General features: G+C 37.6%; 1 protein-coding gene across 5 annotated transcripts in view; it reads left to right on the plus strand.

The window, feature by feature from the left end:
- ADCY1 (adenylate cyclase 1) overlaps positions 1 to 18,973 on the plus strand; it is a 169,239-nt gene that overhangs the window by 123,747 nt on the left and 26,519 nt on the right. For all 5 annotated transcript variants that reach the window (XR_006166890.1, XM_042806792.1, XM_042806793.1 and 2 more), the window contains exons 8-14: positions 1,503 to 1,658; positions 5,420 to 5,614; positions 7,370 to 7,467; positions 10,874 to 10,958; positions 14,875 to 14,964; positions 17,866 to 18,122; positions 18,737 to 18,863. Coding sequence is in view for 4 of the 5 variants with exons in the window: in XM_042806792.1 (XP_042662726.1) it covers positions 1,503 to 1,658; positions 5,420 to 5,614; positions 7,370 to 7,467; positions 10,874 to 10,958; positions 14,875 to 14,964; positions 17,866 to 18,122; positions 18,737 to 18,863 (1,008 nt within the window). In the remaining variant the exon portion in view is untranslated. The remainder of the gene's footprint in view (positions 1 to 1,502; positions 1,659 to 5,419; positions 5,615 to 7,369; positions 7,468 to 10,873; positions 10,959 to 14,874; positions 14,965 to 17,865; positions 18,123 to 18,736; positions 18,864 to 18,973) is intronic.

The following is an 18,973-nucleotide window of genomic DNA, read 5'->3' on the forward strand; positions in this document are numbered from 1 at the left end:
TGCCAGCGATGCTAGCTGGCTTCAGTCAGCCTTGCAGTGTACAGTAAAGCACATTTGCATACCTAGGCACCATTCCACGTTCAGACATGTCAGATGTTTCTGACATAGCCATCTGCAAATAAAAAAAATGTGCAACTGTTGATACACAAGTCATTTTTGTGTTTCTGTTGTTCTGTGTTTTCTGTTTCTGCTGTGTAACTGACTGAGCAGAGTATTGGTAGATCAATAGAATATACCCTTGCTTCTCCAGAAAATGAAAATGCATAGCTGTATGCATTAAACAGCATAGCAAACCCATACCTGAGATGCCATTTAGAATATAAGCAGTGTCATTTTCCCTATCCTTCTAAATGTGTAGGTATCCATGAAAACATGTATTAAATGAATGCATCCAGTTTACTTCCTCCTTCATTCCTTGATCATTCCTGTAATGATGTAAAATGCTCTATTAAATCATAGCATTGTGAAGACTGGACAGCAAATCCTCGGTGCCATTTGTTTGTTTTAGAATATTTGCATAAAGTTTTTGGAGTGTGATTTGCTCTGTCTTCTGTACCTAGGAACGTGAAGGAGCAAATCCTCTGTGTTTCTTTATTTTGCTGTTCCAGAAAAGAATAATTTCACAAGCTTAAATCCCCCTACTGTGGTGGCATGGGGTCCTTCCACATTAACCATGAATGCTGCTTTACATATTACACATGCCAGAAGCATGAGTGAAATTGGTATAAATACTGAGGGTAGAATAAAGGATCACTCTTGTTCTGATCTGTGAAAGCATCTGAACACATGCCAGGGGTTTACAAAAGTCAGCAAGAGTTAAATACATGCTTAAGAGTTAACCAAGGAAATATTTGTCCTTGCTGAACTGGGAGCTCCACGGTAAAAGGAAAAGATTATACCCAACCCTTTGAGAATATTTCTCTGGGGTATAACACTTCTTGCTTTGAAGAAATAAGATGTAATATATAACCTCAGTGCCTCACAGTCTCCTTTTAGGGCATGTGCATAAGTGTATCTTTAAAACAAAAGCTATCCTTTTCTAATTTTAACGGGCTTACCAGTGGCTGAAGTAACAAAATGAGGAAATAAGATGACTGAAATAATATTTTTAACACCAATTAATAAAAATGCTAATTTTCTCCTTATTTTTTCCTCTATTTTTCCAGAATTTATTTTAAGGTTAAAGAAATACAAATATTGCCTCTTTTATGAGTTTGTCATTAATACGCTTTTTTATAGTCTACTTTTCTATATAGAAAATAGTTCCCAAAATGTTAAGTATGTGTTTAAATATTGTCCTTTCAATAGATTCTTTGTATCTCAGGTTAAAAAAAGATGAAATAATGTTAATCTGCAAATATATGTTGTTTATCAGAATGTATTGCTTCTTGATTAGAATAGTGCTTTGTTCTGACCGCTAAATGGTGTAAATGTCTGCAGGTATGTATGTCTACATGGGAACATAATGATACAGTTATAAATGTTATTTTTCTGACCAACAGATATTTCCTGGACTGATTCTCTCAGACATTAAGCCTGCCAAAAGAATGAAGTTTAAGACAGTCTGCTACCTGCTTGTTCAGCTCATGCACTGCCGTAAGATGTTCAAAGCAGAGATCCCTTTCTCCAATGTCATGACGTGTGAGGATGATGATAAGGTAATCCCTGTAAGCTCTTTGGGCATCAGTCCCAGGGCCGCATCAAGCAGATCCACTGTGAGAACATATGGGATGAGTTGACCAGCTGATAGAGAGGTTTCTGATGTTCCTTCTGGATCTAGAACTAGCTAATGCCCACAGCCTTCTCACAGTTGAAGGCAAAGCTTAATTATAACAGGCCTCACACTTGGACAAGGCAGAACAGGTGGCATACGTGGCTTCTGTTAAGGGCTTCCTTCACAGAAATCAGAGTTTCTGAGGCTTTTTCTGCAATTACCAAGAGCTGTTCTTTTGTATCATGAGCTGATGATCACGAAGCTGATGGCAGCAAATGCAAGATAACAGAATAACTGTATCTCTAGACAGTTCTCTATAAAATGATAGGCAACTGATCAGCCAAAAAACCTCTCAGTCCCTAATACAGATCCTAAATACATAAGTCCCTAATACAGATCCTAAATACAAAGTCCCTAATACAAATATGGGTACCTCTTTCTTGAATGGCTTGCAATGACATAACCCAAAATTGCTTTACATACTAGTAGCCTGGTTTACTTCCTTTTCTGTGTGTGGATCTACCGAGAAATTTAAGGAGGAAAAACTTTTGAAGAGTTACTTATTCCATTTTCTTTGCCAGCAGGTGGCAATATTACATAGGTCACTCCACCAGTGCTCCAAAGCAAGGCACGTGTGCATTGGAATCAGTAATTCATCTGGACTGGTTGCTTTCCACCTTTTTTAAAAAAATAATGTGAATTTATTGAAGGTTCGGTCTAGATCTAACTTTAAGAAAGCATTCTAACTTTTATATTTTGGAATTACATGTCCTTGTGTTTCTTCTGCAGGAAAGGGGAAGAAAAGTCTGTTAGTACCTTTAAAACACAGTTTCACTGAAGACTTTCAGAAGCTCCAGATTTTATTTTGGAATTGGCTGCATATAAGGCCTTCCATTTGTGAATTAGTATTGTTCTTTGAGTATTTTAAAAAGTAACCCACACATTCTTTGAAGCATATGCAATACTTTACAATGTGTCTTGTGTATATGTATGTATAAATATGGTATTATATGCCAAAAATACGAATATGGGGTTGCTAGGGATCTGATAAAAATTTTCTCATGTCAGAACATTTGCAGTGAAGTTCTACAATGCTATCTTTAACTGAACAAGTTGTTCTGAGCTTTTGTACCTAATATGTAACATTCATCATGGAGCACGATATATGATTTTACACGTATTATATGTAAATACGCTGTGTTGCAATGCAGGATTTCTTCAGAGATATCAGTCCTCAAAACATGTAAAACAAGCTATGACTATAAAGGCTCTGAATCAAGCACATTACTGTAGCATGTATTTATTTATTTAATTTCTGAGAAATACACTGGATCTTGATCACAAATAAGGCATAGTAAAATTTTACTGTGTGAAGTAATAATAATAGAGATAAAATTAAGAGACTCAGTGAAAACAATTCTATGTGAGCAACAGATATTTTGATTAAGCACATTAACTTTAACCCTATTTCAAAATAGCAGAATAAATAATATCATTTATTCCACATATCACAATAACTCCCATCTACCCTCATTCCATTTTTAAGCAAATAAGATCTTCTTTTTTTTTTTTTTTTAATGTTGTTTTGCTCACCCCTACTATTATGCTATAGGCTTTAATTTGGTTTAAAAAAAATCCCCAGAGATGTACTTTCTGCTACACCTTAAGCAATACATATGCTAACTAATTGTTATTTATCTTTATGAAGAGTAAAATGGTGTATTCCTAACATTATTCCTGAAAGCACTCTGTTTCTCTACAAACTTGTGGAACAAATGTCTTCTGCAAGACAACAACTTTATTTCTGTTTAGAAACACTCAGAAAAGTTGTGTGGCTAACAATTTAAGATTTCTACTACAGCTAAGAGAACCCGGAAGCTCAGATTTGAAAGCTCTAATCCATGTATGTCCACAAGATTATTTTCCATGTTGAAACAATTAGTTTTTACACCACAGACACCTTAACAAGTGATGTGATATGACAGTTCAGAGAAAAATGTCTCACATAGCCTCATCATTGTTTAATGCTGGTATAACCTGCTCTCTACATATAAATCCAGAAAAAATGGGGGCTTGGAAAGTTATTTCATCCTCATGGAGGTTCATTCTTCTTTATTATCAGAAAACTAAAGTATCAGTCAGCAGTTAACCCTTCCCAGTGTTCATAAGTATTCAGTTATAATATACATATAACGTAAGCTCTGCAAGATAATGAACTGCTGTAGTCCACTGTTTGTTCCCTGATGAGGACCTCATGAGAACTACTTCTTGTGGAATAAGACAGGAAACTGCCATTCCTGCAGAATTACTTAAATAGTGATCACCACTTCTTTTTACCATCTGGTTTAAGAGGGTATTTTGTAGCAGAGCATTTAAAGAGTGGGCTATTAAGTACTGACTGCTCTGAAGAGAGAAATTTTGTGTGCTTTTGTAACAGCTTGCTGACAGACTCTCCCAATCATATCCTGAGCCAAAGTTCTCCTTATCCCTGAGCAGACTTGTCATTTCATAATGTTTTGAATTGTCTTCCTGAACCCTGCAGATGTTAGATAAAGAAGTATTTCTTTAACTGTAGAAAAATAGTACAACTTGCCTGAGCTTGGTTGTCAAAACTCTTCTGGGAACTAAGGCTTGACCCCTTCTGAGGTGAAAAGGTTATTCAATTAATGTCTCTTTCTTCCTGCTCAGCATGCTAACCATTAGGTGACTGCTTTTTCTTTTACAAGAGTGGTCCACATCTTTCTCACTCTGTGTTTAAAAGATGATGCATTTACAAGAGTATTTTGTGAAGGCCCTGATCCTTTCAGTGTGCTGGGGCATGGTCGGTCATACTAGTGCAGATCTAGCCATAATAGTTTAGATTACAGTGCCCTGAAGTGAAGGCTACCATCAGTGTGGCTGAGATGCTGCTCATCATCTTCTGAGTGTTCTCTGTGAAAAGTCAGACTGATTGTCTAAAATCCCTTTCAGATTTGCTCTGTGACAAATCCCTTGCACTGAAAGGGACAATGAGTGATCATCTTGTAAACTGTGCTATCGTAGCCATGGAGGAATTAACCTCAGTTAGGCACAGGTTAGCTCTGATAATTTATTGGACTGATCCTTCTGGATCTCCAAGTGTTTAAGATATATCCAAGAGGTCCAATATCCACTTGGGTGAGTTAAAGACAGGAACACTTAAGGTTTCAGACCCTCTGAAGGTACATATGGTCACTGTGCAAGAGCTTAAGGAAAATTATCTTTTCAAAATATTTATTGTTACCTTGAAAGTCTTGGACAGTAAGACTTCTCTTGTATCATGAAGACCCTGGTTATCTTGCCTTCAGGATGTCCAAAGCCCTGTGTCTTCCATCAAGAAAAAAAAATCTAAGTATTTTTCTAGGTAAAGTCATACTGATTGGGATCAAGCTGATTATTTCCTCAGTGGCAGAGAAGTGTCATGGCAGTATGTGAAGAGAATTTTTGCAGAAGAGGATTGAAATCCTGGAATGCAGTGGGGGTTTTCTCATTGATTTTAATTAGATCGGGATTTCAGCTAAGGAGTTTTTAAAATATAGCAATCACACAGAGATAAGATCTCTGTCTTTTGTAGTTGTTCCGCTTAATGAATTCCTCAACCTGACCTTGAGCTTGAGATAATATGAACAGCAATGAAAAATTTCAATGCTAATAAAATCTGTGCTTCTTTCTTCATCTGTGCTACAGAGGAGAGCATTAAGGACAGCCTCTGAAAAACTCAGGAATCGTTCCTCTTTTTCTACCAATGTTGTATACAACACTCCAGGAACTCGAGTAAACAGATACATCAGCCGTTTGATAGAGGCCCGGCAAACTGAGTCTGAGATGGCTGACTTGAACTTCATTACCCTGAAGTATAAGCAAATTGAGCGTGAAAATAAAGTAAGGGGTTTTTAAAATATTTTTACTAACTTAACTGACCATGAGCCAATTAGCATTGGGGGTTTTGTTTGGTTTTAGACGATATTTAAATTCTACTTCCTATCTTTAAATAATCCCCTGCACTGTGGCTCAGTTAAGAGGGAGACATTATCTCCACCTTCCATGGAAGCACTTGGAGGGGATAAAAAGAAAGATCAGTACCTTTCTACTTATCAAGGTCCTCCCCCATAAAGTTAAACATCTTGTGTTTTGACCTTTCTTTTGCCTCTGCAAACTGCCTGACCATGCCACCTGTTTAATGCTGTCTCCTGGCAATGTGGCTGCCTACTGACTCATCTGCTCTGGAAAAGCTTTAATGACTTGAGAATTCTCCCCTCTGCATATGTAGCCTGATAAGTATTGATCCCATCAATCCTAGAAAATATAAAAATGCTTCAATCTCTGGACAAGGTTGTGATCTTATGACAGAGAGACTGTGTTGAAAGCAGTGGACTTACTTATAAACATGAATATCGGCTAACAAAGTAGAGATGTTTGTTCCTACCTTGTATGGGTTTTGTTTGTAAATACAAATTCTTTTAATTGGAAAAAAATAAAAGCCTTTAGTTTATGTGTTTGAAAAAGCAAAAATTATATGCTTTTGGATTAATTTGGCAGTAGCATTTATTTTTCCACTGTAAGTCACCTTGTAGTCTAAAATTCCATGTCACTAGTGTTTCAAGTCAGAAGGCTGTGTGCCACACTGGATTCAGTTTTTTTAAGGTCTCAAGCACCAACTTTGATTTCAAGTTTCCACAGTGTTTTATTATTTATTTGTAATTATTTTCTTTCAAAATAAGAAAGTCTTTTGGTGTAAATGAGATTGAAATTTGGATCTTTCTGAGAAAACACTTGTGCCCTTCCACCCCTGAAAAATGTTCTGTTGTAAGGACTGTGGCTTAGTGGAATCGGGGACAGTAACAGCTCAAAACTGAGTCTGTATCTTTCATTAGCAGCTACCTTCATCCCACCCATTAGTGTCCTGTCCAGAGCAGCTGAGGTGACAAGACTCCTTGAAGGCAGCACCAAGGGAGTTTTGGCCATTTTTTTTTGTGATAAATAAGTGGAGAGGAAGGGAGTGCCACCTCCTTCTGGTTCGAAGTGGCTGAATCATTTTTCCTCTGAAAGATAAACTTATGTCTGAGCCTAACCCAAATTTCCCAGAATCACAGAATGGTTTGGGTTGGAAGGGACCTTAAAGCTCATCCAGTCCCACCCCCCCTGCCCCGGGCAGGGTCCCCTTCCCCCAGCCCAGGGGGCTCCCAGCCCCGTCCAACCTGGCCCTGAACCCTTCCAGGGAGGGGGCAGCCACAGCTGCTCTGGGCACCCTGGGCCAGCGCCTCACCCCCCGCACAGGGAAGGATTTCTGCCTTAGATCTCATCTAAATCTCCCCTCTTTCAGTTTAAAACCACTAACCCTCATCCTATTCCTACACCCCCTGATAAAGACCCCCTCCCCAGTTGATTAGTTACAGGGTGAAAACTAAACAGCTAGGCCAACAGGAGCAGCTGAAACAGAAGGCTGTTAAGGAAAATGTTGTGTAGACTTGCCTCATCTTCTTTTCATGTGAATTAAGCAATGATTATTTGTATGTTTGCAAAAGAAGGCCTTGTTTTGGTTTAGGTTGTAGTTCTTTCTTGTTGAGAATGGACACGCATGGGTGTCTGGGCATGTATAAAATGCTTATTGTCTGCATTTCTTCCTTTCTTTAACAGTACCACCAGCTTCAGGATGAGTACTTCACCAGTGCTGTAGTTCTCTCACTAATTCTAGCTGCCTTATTTGGCCTTGTCTACCTTCTAATAATACCACAGTAAGTTTCGGTCTTTAGCCATTATAATTCAAAGTGGAACATCTTTAAGCATTTTGCGCAGGTCAAAACATTAATGTCTTTGGAATGGGAATTAGCACCCAGGCCCATATCTTCTCAAACAGGAGATTCTCTGTTGGTATACCCTCAGTTGAACTGTTACCTCTTCCTTTTGTCCAAAGGAGCTACATTTTGCTATCTTATTTAAAATAATTTCTTTCTTGTTCTAAATTTTTTTCTGGTTTGTATTATTATTTTTTTTTCTTTCTTTTTTTTTTTTTTTTTTCTTTTTTTGGTAGAAGGATGCACTTAGAAGACAAAAACACTGAAATCTGCTAAACTTATTTAAAGCATTTCTACACTACAAAGGTGTTTCTTCAGCTTTTCTAAATGTATTTGTTCTGGCTTTGGACAAAGTACTTCAGGTATTGATAGCAACATAGATAAAACTGTACAGAGCTTAATGGGAACTAAGTACGGAAGTATCCATCCAACTTTTCAACACAAATTTATAGTATGCATTGAGGTGTTTGGTACCAATATTAACACTGCACAGACTGCCTAGTGCATAGTTTGGCCATTTCCACAGAGTTGCAGTCAGACCTTGGCTGCACCAAAGCAGACATAACCAAATACCTATGATGTATTTTGAAGGGTCTCTGATGCGTATTGTTGAGTGATATAATTTAGTGATTACTTCAGATTTTGTCAATTATATGTGAATTCTTACTAAATAAAAAAAATAATTAGACATCACTTTCAAATCTAGGAGTTGTAATGAGTAGATATAATTGTGTTCAGAGTATAAAAAAAACTAGTAATGAGCTTTTTCAGATGAGAATATCAAAACATTCAAAATAAGCTTCACTCGTTGTTGCTAAATATTATGATTTCAGTAGAAACAGAACTGGCCACAGGATAATGCTTTTGCAAATCCCATTTTAAATTCTGGTCATTTCTATTCACAAATCCCCAGTCAGAATAATATTCCTATAGTCTATTATTTCTAATTGAAAGTTTGAGAAACACCATTTTTACATTAATAATAATAACACAACAATAAACAACAACAACAACAACGACGACGACGATGATGATGATGATGATGATGATGATGATGATAATAATTTGTTATATAATAACTTTCATCTGAAGAATTCAAAGTCGCTTCCAAAAATAATCTAAGTGCCAGACTAGTGACCTCTGCTGACTAATTGGAGCATAGTTAAGAACTCTTTCACCTACTTCTGATGTAAAGCCCAGCTGCAGTACATGGCAATTTTGAACAAGGAGAGACAGAGAGTATTGGAGTAGTTGAAATTAGAATGAATTTCCAAGAATCGTATGGTATAGTAGTTGGTAACCTTTCCAAAAAGCACTGTCACTTAAGAAGCAGCTGAACATAGATTCAGTTTGAGCTCTGATCTGACAGGCACACAAGTTCCAGCAGAACATCACCACTGAAGGCCATGCAGATGGACTGGTTCATCACTCGGTTAGTCAGAAAAGCCTCCCACTGAATTGTCTTAACTTCTCTCTTCCAGAATCTGTTGGTGGTGGCTTCATATAACCCAATTACTAGTCTTCTAGGGATTTTCCCTCACTGTAACACAGATGCGACCATGATCTAAACTAAAACTTTGGAAGTATTGGAAAATTTTCCTTCTCCACAGAACGTGGAGCTTTAAGTTGCTCCTTAGATTGCCAAAGTAGTTGTAAGTATGACAAGAGACTGCAAAAGCCAAGAGAAGAAATGTAATATGTTACTATCATGGGAGAAGTGATAATAATAGTGTTTGACATGTATCACAATATTCCAAGGAGGAGATTCAAAATCTGGAGTCAAGAAAATGTTGTTAAGAAAGCCATTTGCTGCATAAGTACACAGAAAGCAATGGGCTTGACATTCTCACAATGCCTATGATCATCTGATCAAAACAGCTTCTCAGCTAAAGACATATTTTATATCCCCAGATGGAGTTGGTGAAAGTAAGGATATGTTCCTGTCAACCTAAGCTGTCCAATTATGGAGGTACACATGAAGCATAACCGCTAAAGTTCCTGATGATGAACCTTTCTGATGTCTTATGCTGGCTTTATTTTTAAATAACAAGGTAGCCCTTTGTTACTGGTGCCAACCCAAATCTCTGTCGGGGTCCCACTCAGCACTGGTGTCAGTTGTTGGCTGTTGCTGCCTTAAAAGACACTGTTTCAATCATGTCCCCTGCATTTTTTCCTAGCAGGCTACCATCCTGAATATAAGCCAATTCTCTAAAAGCACAGGAGAGCCTGCTGTCTATTAATACTTGTATTCAGCATCCACACTGACAGCATCTAATGTCACCTCCCCATTCTGGATACAGATACTACACCACAGAATTTTCCCTGTTTCTGTAGTGGTGGGAATTGTTACATGAATTTGAAATCAAAGCCAAATACTGAGAAATTCAACAGCAGTAGAATTGCGCTCTTCTGCTATTAGAAACCCCATATAAGCAATCTTTCTCCAGTGATGATCAAAGGCAAAGATACATATATGCCTTCAGCTGTGGCTCACATCTTCTGGACTAGCTGGGTTGTACTCACAAGGCTAGAAAAGAAGGTGTGAAGATCATGTTATGCTGCTGTCATACAGCCCTGGTTCCATGGTTGGCTTGGGGCCAGGCTGTCCCTGAGCATAAATCAGAGCACCAGAACTTGTGGACTAATTTTTGCCAGCTTGCTTACATCCGTAAGGTACTGTTCCAATAACACAGGTTTTCTGGAAGAGGGAAATGCTTGGTCTGCACTCCTCATGAAGAGCAAGCCTATTTTGAAAGATCAGGAGAGGGAAGATTAAGAATTAAAAGAATTATGGCAACATCTTTGTGAAACCTAAGATTTTTCTAACCATTGAGGAAGAGTCAAGGAGTTGTTCTGCTTCATTAGAAGAAGGGATCACAGTCTAGCCTGATTTTATTTGACTTGATAAGTGACTGAGTTGACTGACCTCTGATTTCTGAATCTTTGAGAGATTAGAAAGGAGAAGCATCTGGTAACTGTTACACAGCTGCCAAGGTCAAGTTATTGGGTTCCACTTATAAGAGTCATCATGCTGAATATTCTGCATTAGCCTACAATTAGAAAGTGTCTCTCCTGACACATCATACAACTGAATTTTTGAGGTGCTTTGATCTCCTTGCTGAGGTCAGAGTGGGCGCCATATACAAGAGTGTTTACTGATTTCTCGTTCTTGAGAGCAGTGCATTTCACTGTGAAATTTCCTCTGTGACAGTTAGTATTACAGCAAGGGTGAGGGGAAGATCTTCCATCATTCATCCAAAATACCATTTAGGAATGATCCCTGTTCCGTTTGTTCTCATGTCTTATCAAGTTGCATTGCTTTACTTCCATTGTGTTTTGATTCTAGGAGTACCGTAGTTCTTGTTCTTCTGGTGTTCTGCATATGCTTCCTAGTGGCTTGTATTATGTACCTACATGTCACACGAGTACAAGTAAGTGATTTAAGATTTTATGACTATTCTTCCTTTTGGTGGCTATGCTTTGTTTGTCCTTTGGAATATGAAGCCATCAGTGCATGATTCACAGATTCATAGAGTCTGAAATCTATATGCTTTTCAAGTTCATTGCTAAGGAATGTATTAGGCACTTTGAAAACAAAGATGGTTCACCTGAAAATAGACTTTTTGCATGAGTAATTGTTACAGCAGTGTAGCATTCAGTGCCATTAATGCTATGCTTTTTGTCATTTTTTCTACGTCTTCCCTGAGCACCTGCCATGAGCTACTGAATAATTCCAGTGTTCAGATAAACAGCAGCTTTAACCTGACTTTTCGGACTACAGAGCACATTGTTCTCCCTTCCATTCCAACTGGTATCTGGGTGTAAAGTCCTGCTAACTTCCCCTCTGTTTTCAAAAGATTTCCTGCCCAAACAGCAGCTGTTTTGATGGTAAAGCACGATGTTTTGCACACGCAACCCTTGGCCTTTTCAAAACCTTTAGTAATGATTAATTCTCCTGCATTACATTTTCACAACAGTAATGATGCAGAAGGACATTTGGTTGTTGTAGGAGAGAACTAGGCCTGCCAGATCAGAATAAAGCATCTACGGACTAATTTTCTGATGAAATAAACTTTTAGTGGCTTAATCTAAATTTACACTTTTCAGAAAATATCAGGAGAAAACACCTACACAGTTAATCAGCTTTGCTGACTAGCATACACACTAATTTTTAGCTAAGAAAAAATGCCCTTTGGCAGGAGGAAAGTAATTGTTTTAATGGAAATGTAAATAGTATATTAGCAGAGTATCTGGTACAGAGCAGACCTTTATAAATTTATGCAATTATTCGGGAGTAATTCTGATGATCTCTTTCATTTCAGAAAAGCACAGTAGTTTATCATCTGTTGTTCTGTCTATGGATGGTAGAAACATAGATGAAGTTTGTAGGAAATTACTCTTCTTTATGCCATTTCCCTGGGCTAGTGCAAACTTAAGGTTTGTTCCAACTGTTTCGGCAATAAACAGAATTTTAATTTTTCCAGGTTCCTCAGGAGATTCAGTACCTTAAAAGATCCATTCCAGAATTAGAATAGTAAAGAAATATAAAAACTCAGAATATTGCCATTTGAAATTTTGTGGTGAAAATTTGTCTTATATAATAGATAAAAGATAATGACTATGCTATGTAGAATGAATATAGAACTTTAAACTGATCATTCCCCTATTTTAATCAGTCTTCTGGCACTTCATTGGCTATTTTACACTGGACATATGACTCAATTTCTCCATGCTTTAACATCAAATGCCTCACTCATAAAACCAGTATAAAAATGCTTTATTGTACCAGTTACCTAGAATTTTGAGTATCTGACAGTACTTATTTAGTTAATACACATTCCACAAATAAAAGAAAACAAAGAAAATTAAGCCCAAAATTCTATGCTGTCGGAAAAGATCAGATTCAATCTTAGAATGACCAAAAGTCAGAAGTATAAATCTTGTGTCAGTCAGAGTTTTGATTCAGATATGTCTCATATCTTATCCTTTAAAGGTTTATTTTCCTTTTTAACCCTATGCTTTGTTTGTCCTTTGGAATATGAAGCCAACATATATGTACAACACACAAAAAAAAATGTCTGCGCAATGTGTCAGGACACATTGTCTTCGAATCTGCATTTTGCTTTGTCACTAGTAACACTACTAATGTCAGCATTGTCTTTGAACTATGGGGATTCTCTCTTTAACTAGCACTAGATAACTTATTTGATTGCAAACTGAATTAATGAAATATATATATTTCCTTCAGAAAAAAAATATTATTTTGTATTTTATTTATATGGATAAAAACACACATGCTCCACCTCATATGTGCATAGGATTTTGACCTAGTTAGGTGGACAACTTCATAAGTAATAAACCACCTGGATGATTACATTCAGAGCATAGCAGTTAATGGTCATACTCTACCTGGAAGCAGATAATAAGTGGGATAAACCACAGGAGTTTATCCTGAGACCTGTCCTGTTAAACATTTTTAACAATGACTTGGAGAAGGATGTGGTATATACTCATGTCGGGTTTTCAGGTGGCTCCAATTCTGGGGTACAGCCAACACACTGGCAGGATGACCACTGAGGGGGACCTAGATAGGTTGGCAGAATGGGCTAGCAGAAATCTTATGACCTCCAGCACGGATAAATGCACTGTCCAGGCCCTGAGAAGGGAGAACCCCTTGCAATGACACAGGCTGGGGACTGACCAGCTCTGCAAAAATGGTTCAGGGGGTCAAGGCAGACAGTACTTTTGGGCCCCTTGAGGTACCTTCCAACCTGAACTGTACAATAGTGATGAATAAATGCAGAAATAGTCTATCTCTTTTTCATAGTGTAATTTTGGACACTGCTGTATCCCCTTCCTTGAGACACAGCTTGTCAATGTGAGATCCTTACAATTCAAGGTTTTTGTTCTACAATATGCTCACTGTTTTATTAAAAGTGATATACCTCAGGTATCCCAATATATTTTACTGATGCTGACTAATAGTTAAACTGGTTTCTGGAAAAGCCAGTTAACTCAGGTCCATAGTATGCGTATATAAATCTACTAATGAAATTATGTTGGTTGTTCCCAACCTACATTGACATCGACTTAATCCATACTGAAGCCAGAATGTATTTGCAGATCACACGTGGGTTATTTTTTCTGTAATTGCTGTATTCTCATGTCTCACAGTCCAGATGAAGATGATTCACGTGTAACAATCTCAAATTTTTAATTCATGGTCACACATACAGGGGAAATATCTCTGCATATGTGAAAGGAAGGGGAGGAGTTTCAATACATGATTTCTGTTCTGCCAGGGACACAGAAGCCCCTCTCTGTGGGTACTCTGCTTCCTGCTGGAAGCTATGCATTTGATGTTTGTGACTAGTGACTTTCATCCAAAACTTAGGTGTTTGCTTGCTCCATTTGATCTTAAGTCAAATCCAGCCTTGATAAATCTGAGCACCCCCCTTTTAAGGGACACAGGATTGTTCTCACTTTAAATCTGACTCTTTCCTGGAGTTGATTCTTGCCCCTTGAGGTCACTGGAAGAAGTCCTGTGGTCTGAAATACATATCGTGGATCCAGTAGATAATAGATGCCTCAAACATTCATAATGAAAGGGGAAAAGAAAGAAATCAGCTTTTACTGAAACCAGAGTAGGTCAGTATGGCTGGAACAAGCATAACTACTAGAGCCTGACAGACTTATCCTCACTCTCACACCTTCTGTCACTGGCTTCATATATGCTGACAGCAGCAAGCACTTCACACTTCGCATTGATGGAATGAGGCTAAAAATGGATATGAGCAAGAGATTTACAAGACTCCATTATATCAGACATTTTTGTTCTCTACTATTCTTTCTGTTCTGACAAATTCAATATTTTTAATGAGTCTTGATAATGAAAACTACCCTGGCATTTAACGTGACTATTATAGCAGAAGACACAAATACCACTCCAAAATACTATGCTTCCACAGTATGTTCTCTTGGATCATTATTTGTAGCGGATAATTTGCAAGGCAAAAGATGCTTTGGGTATTTTCCCCATGAGAATAAAATCAAATGCCGTCCTAATTTATTATTTGCATTATGAGCAAACACCCTACTAATCTTTTGAAGACTGTTAGTTACGGTGAGAAATAATGTATAGTAATAATAATTTCATATTTATTAACCCCCAAAATGGAATTACCATTAAAACGCATGTACACAATAATAATTGTGTGCTTGTTTCTTCATTTGCAGTGCAGGCAAAATTTCCGTATCCCTCATTCACTTCTTTTCATAGACTACTAAATAATAACAAGCGCACTTTAAAAAATATTTTTAAATCTTTAATTTTTTTTTCTTCTTTAGTGTTTTCCAGGGTGCCTGACAATACAAATTCGTACCATTTTGTGTATTTTTATTGTGATCTTAATATACTCCGTGGCTCAAGGATGTGTGGTGAGTATTTATATAAAGCATCAATTTAGCATTCTGTTTAAAGAACAGCCTGGTACGGATCTGTTAAACACATACCATATTCTCATCTGGTGAATTCCTATTGCTTTTATTATTCATACTTTCAGAGCATGTTTCTTCAAAATTAAAGCACTTTGCTGTATTTTGAACTTCCACTGCCCTGAGTCAGGGTATTGAATTAGGAATGGCAAAGCTATCAGCAAATTACACAGATAATACTTAGTCAACACCTGTGGAAATTTTTATGTCAGTTCTTAGTATCACAGAGTCTGATGATGTCATGTACTTTATGGGAAAACTAATTTTAAATGTTCAGCATGCTTACTAGTTCAGTGGCTAATATGTTGTGACAGACAAGGCAAGACATCAAGCAACATTACTTATTTCTATGTGGCAACTTACAGAACATATGTCTGTGTAATAACAGGGGGATATTTTTAGCTCAGGCAGATCAGAAAAGAAAACGAGATCTTAAAATACGGACACTATTGCATAACAAGAAGAGGTGCTTACACTGTGCTACTTATATGATCCATTCACACCTGATGTCTTTGAAGCTTCTCTTGTATGAAGGAAACTTGCTCAATACTTCTGAAAATTGAGCTTCTTTTACTGTAGAACAGCAGCTTGTTCTTCATGGTGGACTTGAATGTCAAATGGGATTTAAACTTCCACCTAAGTATTTGGCATTTTGTTGACTTGTCAAATTCCTAGCACTCAATTTCAGCATTTTGGCTCCTAGTGCTAATGAATTAAACATGTTAGGGTACCCAAAGGAAGGAATCCACACAAAAATAGCATGCTAAACACAATTGGAAATGCTGAGGAGGCAGATGTCTCAAATCGTGCCTCTCTGCAGGATTTAGACAGTGTATTCTTACCAGAAGACAGTAATTTCATGAGCAATTCACAGTGCTAACTGAGGTGCAAAGCCCCTTATTTTGTATTTTGTGTATTCACTCGTCCTTGGACCTGCCCTGAGAACATCTACCAAGCTGATCTCCATGAACTGAATGGGCAGAGGATCCCTTGTCTGCGAATTCCAATGTCCTGAGAGGTACAAGAATTACTGATGTTCAGACCTTTCTGGGAATTCCTGAACGTCAGCTGTGTGAGTAACACACGGCCCTAATAGCACACAGGCATAGGTGGCTCCTTAGGTGCATATAAGCCCAAAATGCATTGAGATGTGCAGTGCCTCCAGGCTCGCTAGCATCTCTGCAAATTCTGTGTATCTGACTTCGGGATTGAGATTAGTGTTATGACAGCTGGAACCTTTGTGGATCAGCCCCCCATAGATCTGGCACTTACTCTGACCAAATGAAAAAAAGTATCACTGTTACCACTTAAAGACAGTGAGAATGAGTAACAGACATCACCAGGCCTAAGGCAACGCTGAACATTGGTGGAAGAAGGCAGATTAGAATTCGGAAGTTCTGGCCTCCAACAAGGCAGTGATCATTCAGTTACAACTTTGAATAGGTCACAAATATAACTTTATCCTATACTGAAGCAAAAATAGCCTTTAACCATTTAAATGCTTGGGAGAAATGTTTAATCAACAGAAATTATTAGTTCCTGCAAAGTAATGCCTCCAGAATTCACAACTATTAGAAGAGCTATGTGTTGAGGTTTCACTCTTGTAGAGCAGATGGTGTTTTCCTGCATGGATTGCACATCATTTATGAAGCCCTCATGCATGCCTGTGTTTTCAGATGAGTTTAGTAAGAACAGTATTTTTAAGGCTATTGAACAAAATCACATTAAATAGAGTTTTCACTACACTCTTTCTCATCTCATTTCATAATGTTAGCCGTTATGAGTTTAACTCACATTTTATCTGTTATGTCTCATCTTTTTAAATGACTACAACCCCCTGTAAAATATATTGCTTAATCACCTTTCAGGTTGTCAGTTATTTTACAGCATGCTATAAAATTTCATTATCAGTGATTAGGATAAAATGAAAAGGTCTAATAACACTTCAAAAGGGAAGCTTAAGTACAGGGCAGGGCTTATGCAGCACTGCCTGTTAAAATCAATTTCACATTACCATCCCACTCACTCCCTTTATGCTAACTCTTATCCTCTGCCTTTGCAAGGGGTGAAGGTTGGAGTGCAATTAAAACTGGAGCTCTAGGGACTTGGACTATTTGCCAGAAAATCCTCCCTTCCTTGGGTAACAGCTCTGAGATGTGTACATGACATTGCCTTGGGAAGAAGCAGGTTAAATTTCCTCAAATTTCCCATAATAAATGCACTAAAACATTTTTTTTATTTCCCAGTCTGAGGAGGAAATGGATCTCCTTGGATAACTGAAATGGCAGGGATAATTAAAGATGAGGCCTTATATTTGAATCATATGTGATAACAGAAGTAGCTCTGAGGTGGAGAAAATATATTATTCATGGTTAGCTTTTCAGTGAAAGATTAAAATACATTTTATTTTATATTTGATTAATTGAATTTGATACAATTTACATAGTCAATAAAACAAGCACATTTCTTTCTGTGATTGTTTAAGAATATTTCTCATCTGCATGGCCACATAAAATTTTTACTGAAGTTCCTTAATTTTGCAGGAATATAATGGCTTCAGAATCTCTTGGTTTTGAGCACTGAGAGGGAAACTATTCAACTAAGCCCAGACTTTAATTGTTTGGGCTTACTGGTATCTAATGAAAAAAGTGTGTCTCCACCTAAAACTGAGTAAAGCATTACAGGAAAGGGAGAGAGATTTTATTAGAGCAATGAGCTGGATGGGAACTCCACGGCCATATTTTCCCAGTTAGAAATGAACTACAGTCAGCCCCCACAGCAGCTGCATTTCTGTTTATTTCATATTTAACTTTCTCCCCTTCTTGCCTCTCCTGTCTCTTCTAGGTTGGCTGTATGCCTTGGGTTTGGAATACCAATTCCAGCAGTTCAATAGTTATCATTTCTCCTGGTGGAACAAATAAAACAATGAATGAACTTCCATGTGACACAGCCCACTATGCTTTCCTTTCCTGTGTAGTGGGAACTCTCACCTTGGCAATATTTCTACGTGTATCTTCCTTGCCAAAAATGATTCTCCTGCTTTTTGTTACAATTTTGTACATAGTTATTCTGGAACTCAGTGGTTACAGAAAAGCAGTGGGGTAGGTATCTTGCAAAGTTAAAGCAATGGGTATTTCTGTACAGATAGTCAGAACATTGACTACTCATCTGTGAATTGTCCTCTAGCATTCAGTGCTGCTTAGGGCGATATACTCAGCAGACCGTTAAGCCACCCTCTTCCCAGCAACTGTAGAGTCTAGTAATATCCATCAACAGGAGATCAGCTTTTGGGAACTATCAACTGTTGCCCCATTTTTTTTATGCTAACATACCTCAGCTGAACACACTGCAGTCTAATTATAATATGAAATAGAAAAACAAAGTTAAAAACTTCACTTCCATATTTCAGCAGCCCTCAATTCAAATTTCATTTAAGCTTTTGAGATTTTGAGTGGTTTTATATTTCCTAATTAAAAGCCTGCACACACATTACAATGATGTATAATGTTATAAAATCCTCAAGAAGTTGAATGTTGTGTGATGCCGTGATCAGATTTATTGTCAACCATCTCCCTGCCTGTATGAACCTCTTCAGAAAAGGTTAGTGATTAGAGGGTACCCACGTGTTCTAAACTAAAGATCTGATATTAAAAATATGCAGTGTTACATATTAGAAAAACTGGAATAACTCATTTACTTTCTTTTTATTTTTAAGGGGTGGCTCCTTTTATATGCGTGGCTATGAACCAATACTAGCCATTTTGCTATTTTCTTGTGCTCTGGCACTGCATTCCAGACAGGTGGACTTGAAGCTGCGTCTGGACTACCTCTGGGCTGTGCAGGTCAGTCGTAGGACTTTTCTTTCTAGTTTCCATGCACACAAAATGATGTCTGACTTTTTGAATTGGCTTGCAATTACTCTAGGAACAAATTATTTGGACTAAGACACTTT

The sequence above is a fragment of the Tyto alba genome, unplaced genomic scaffold (assembly GCF_018691265.1).
Source record: "Tyto alba isolate M040663 unplaced genomic scaffold, T.alba_DEE_v4.0 Super-Scaffold_48, whole genome shotgun sequence".
NCBI classification, from domain to species: domain Eukaryota; kingdom Metazoa; phylum Chordata; class Aves; order Strigiformes; family Tytonidae; genus Tyto; species Tyto alba.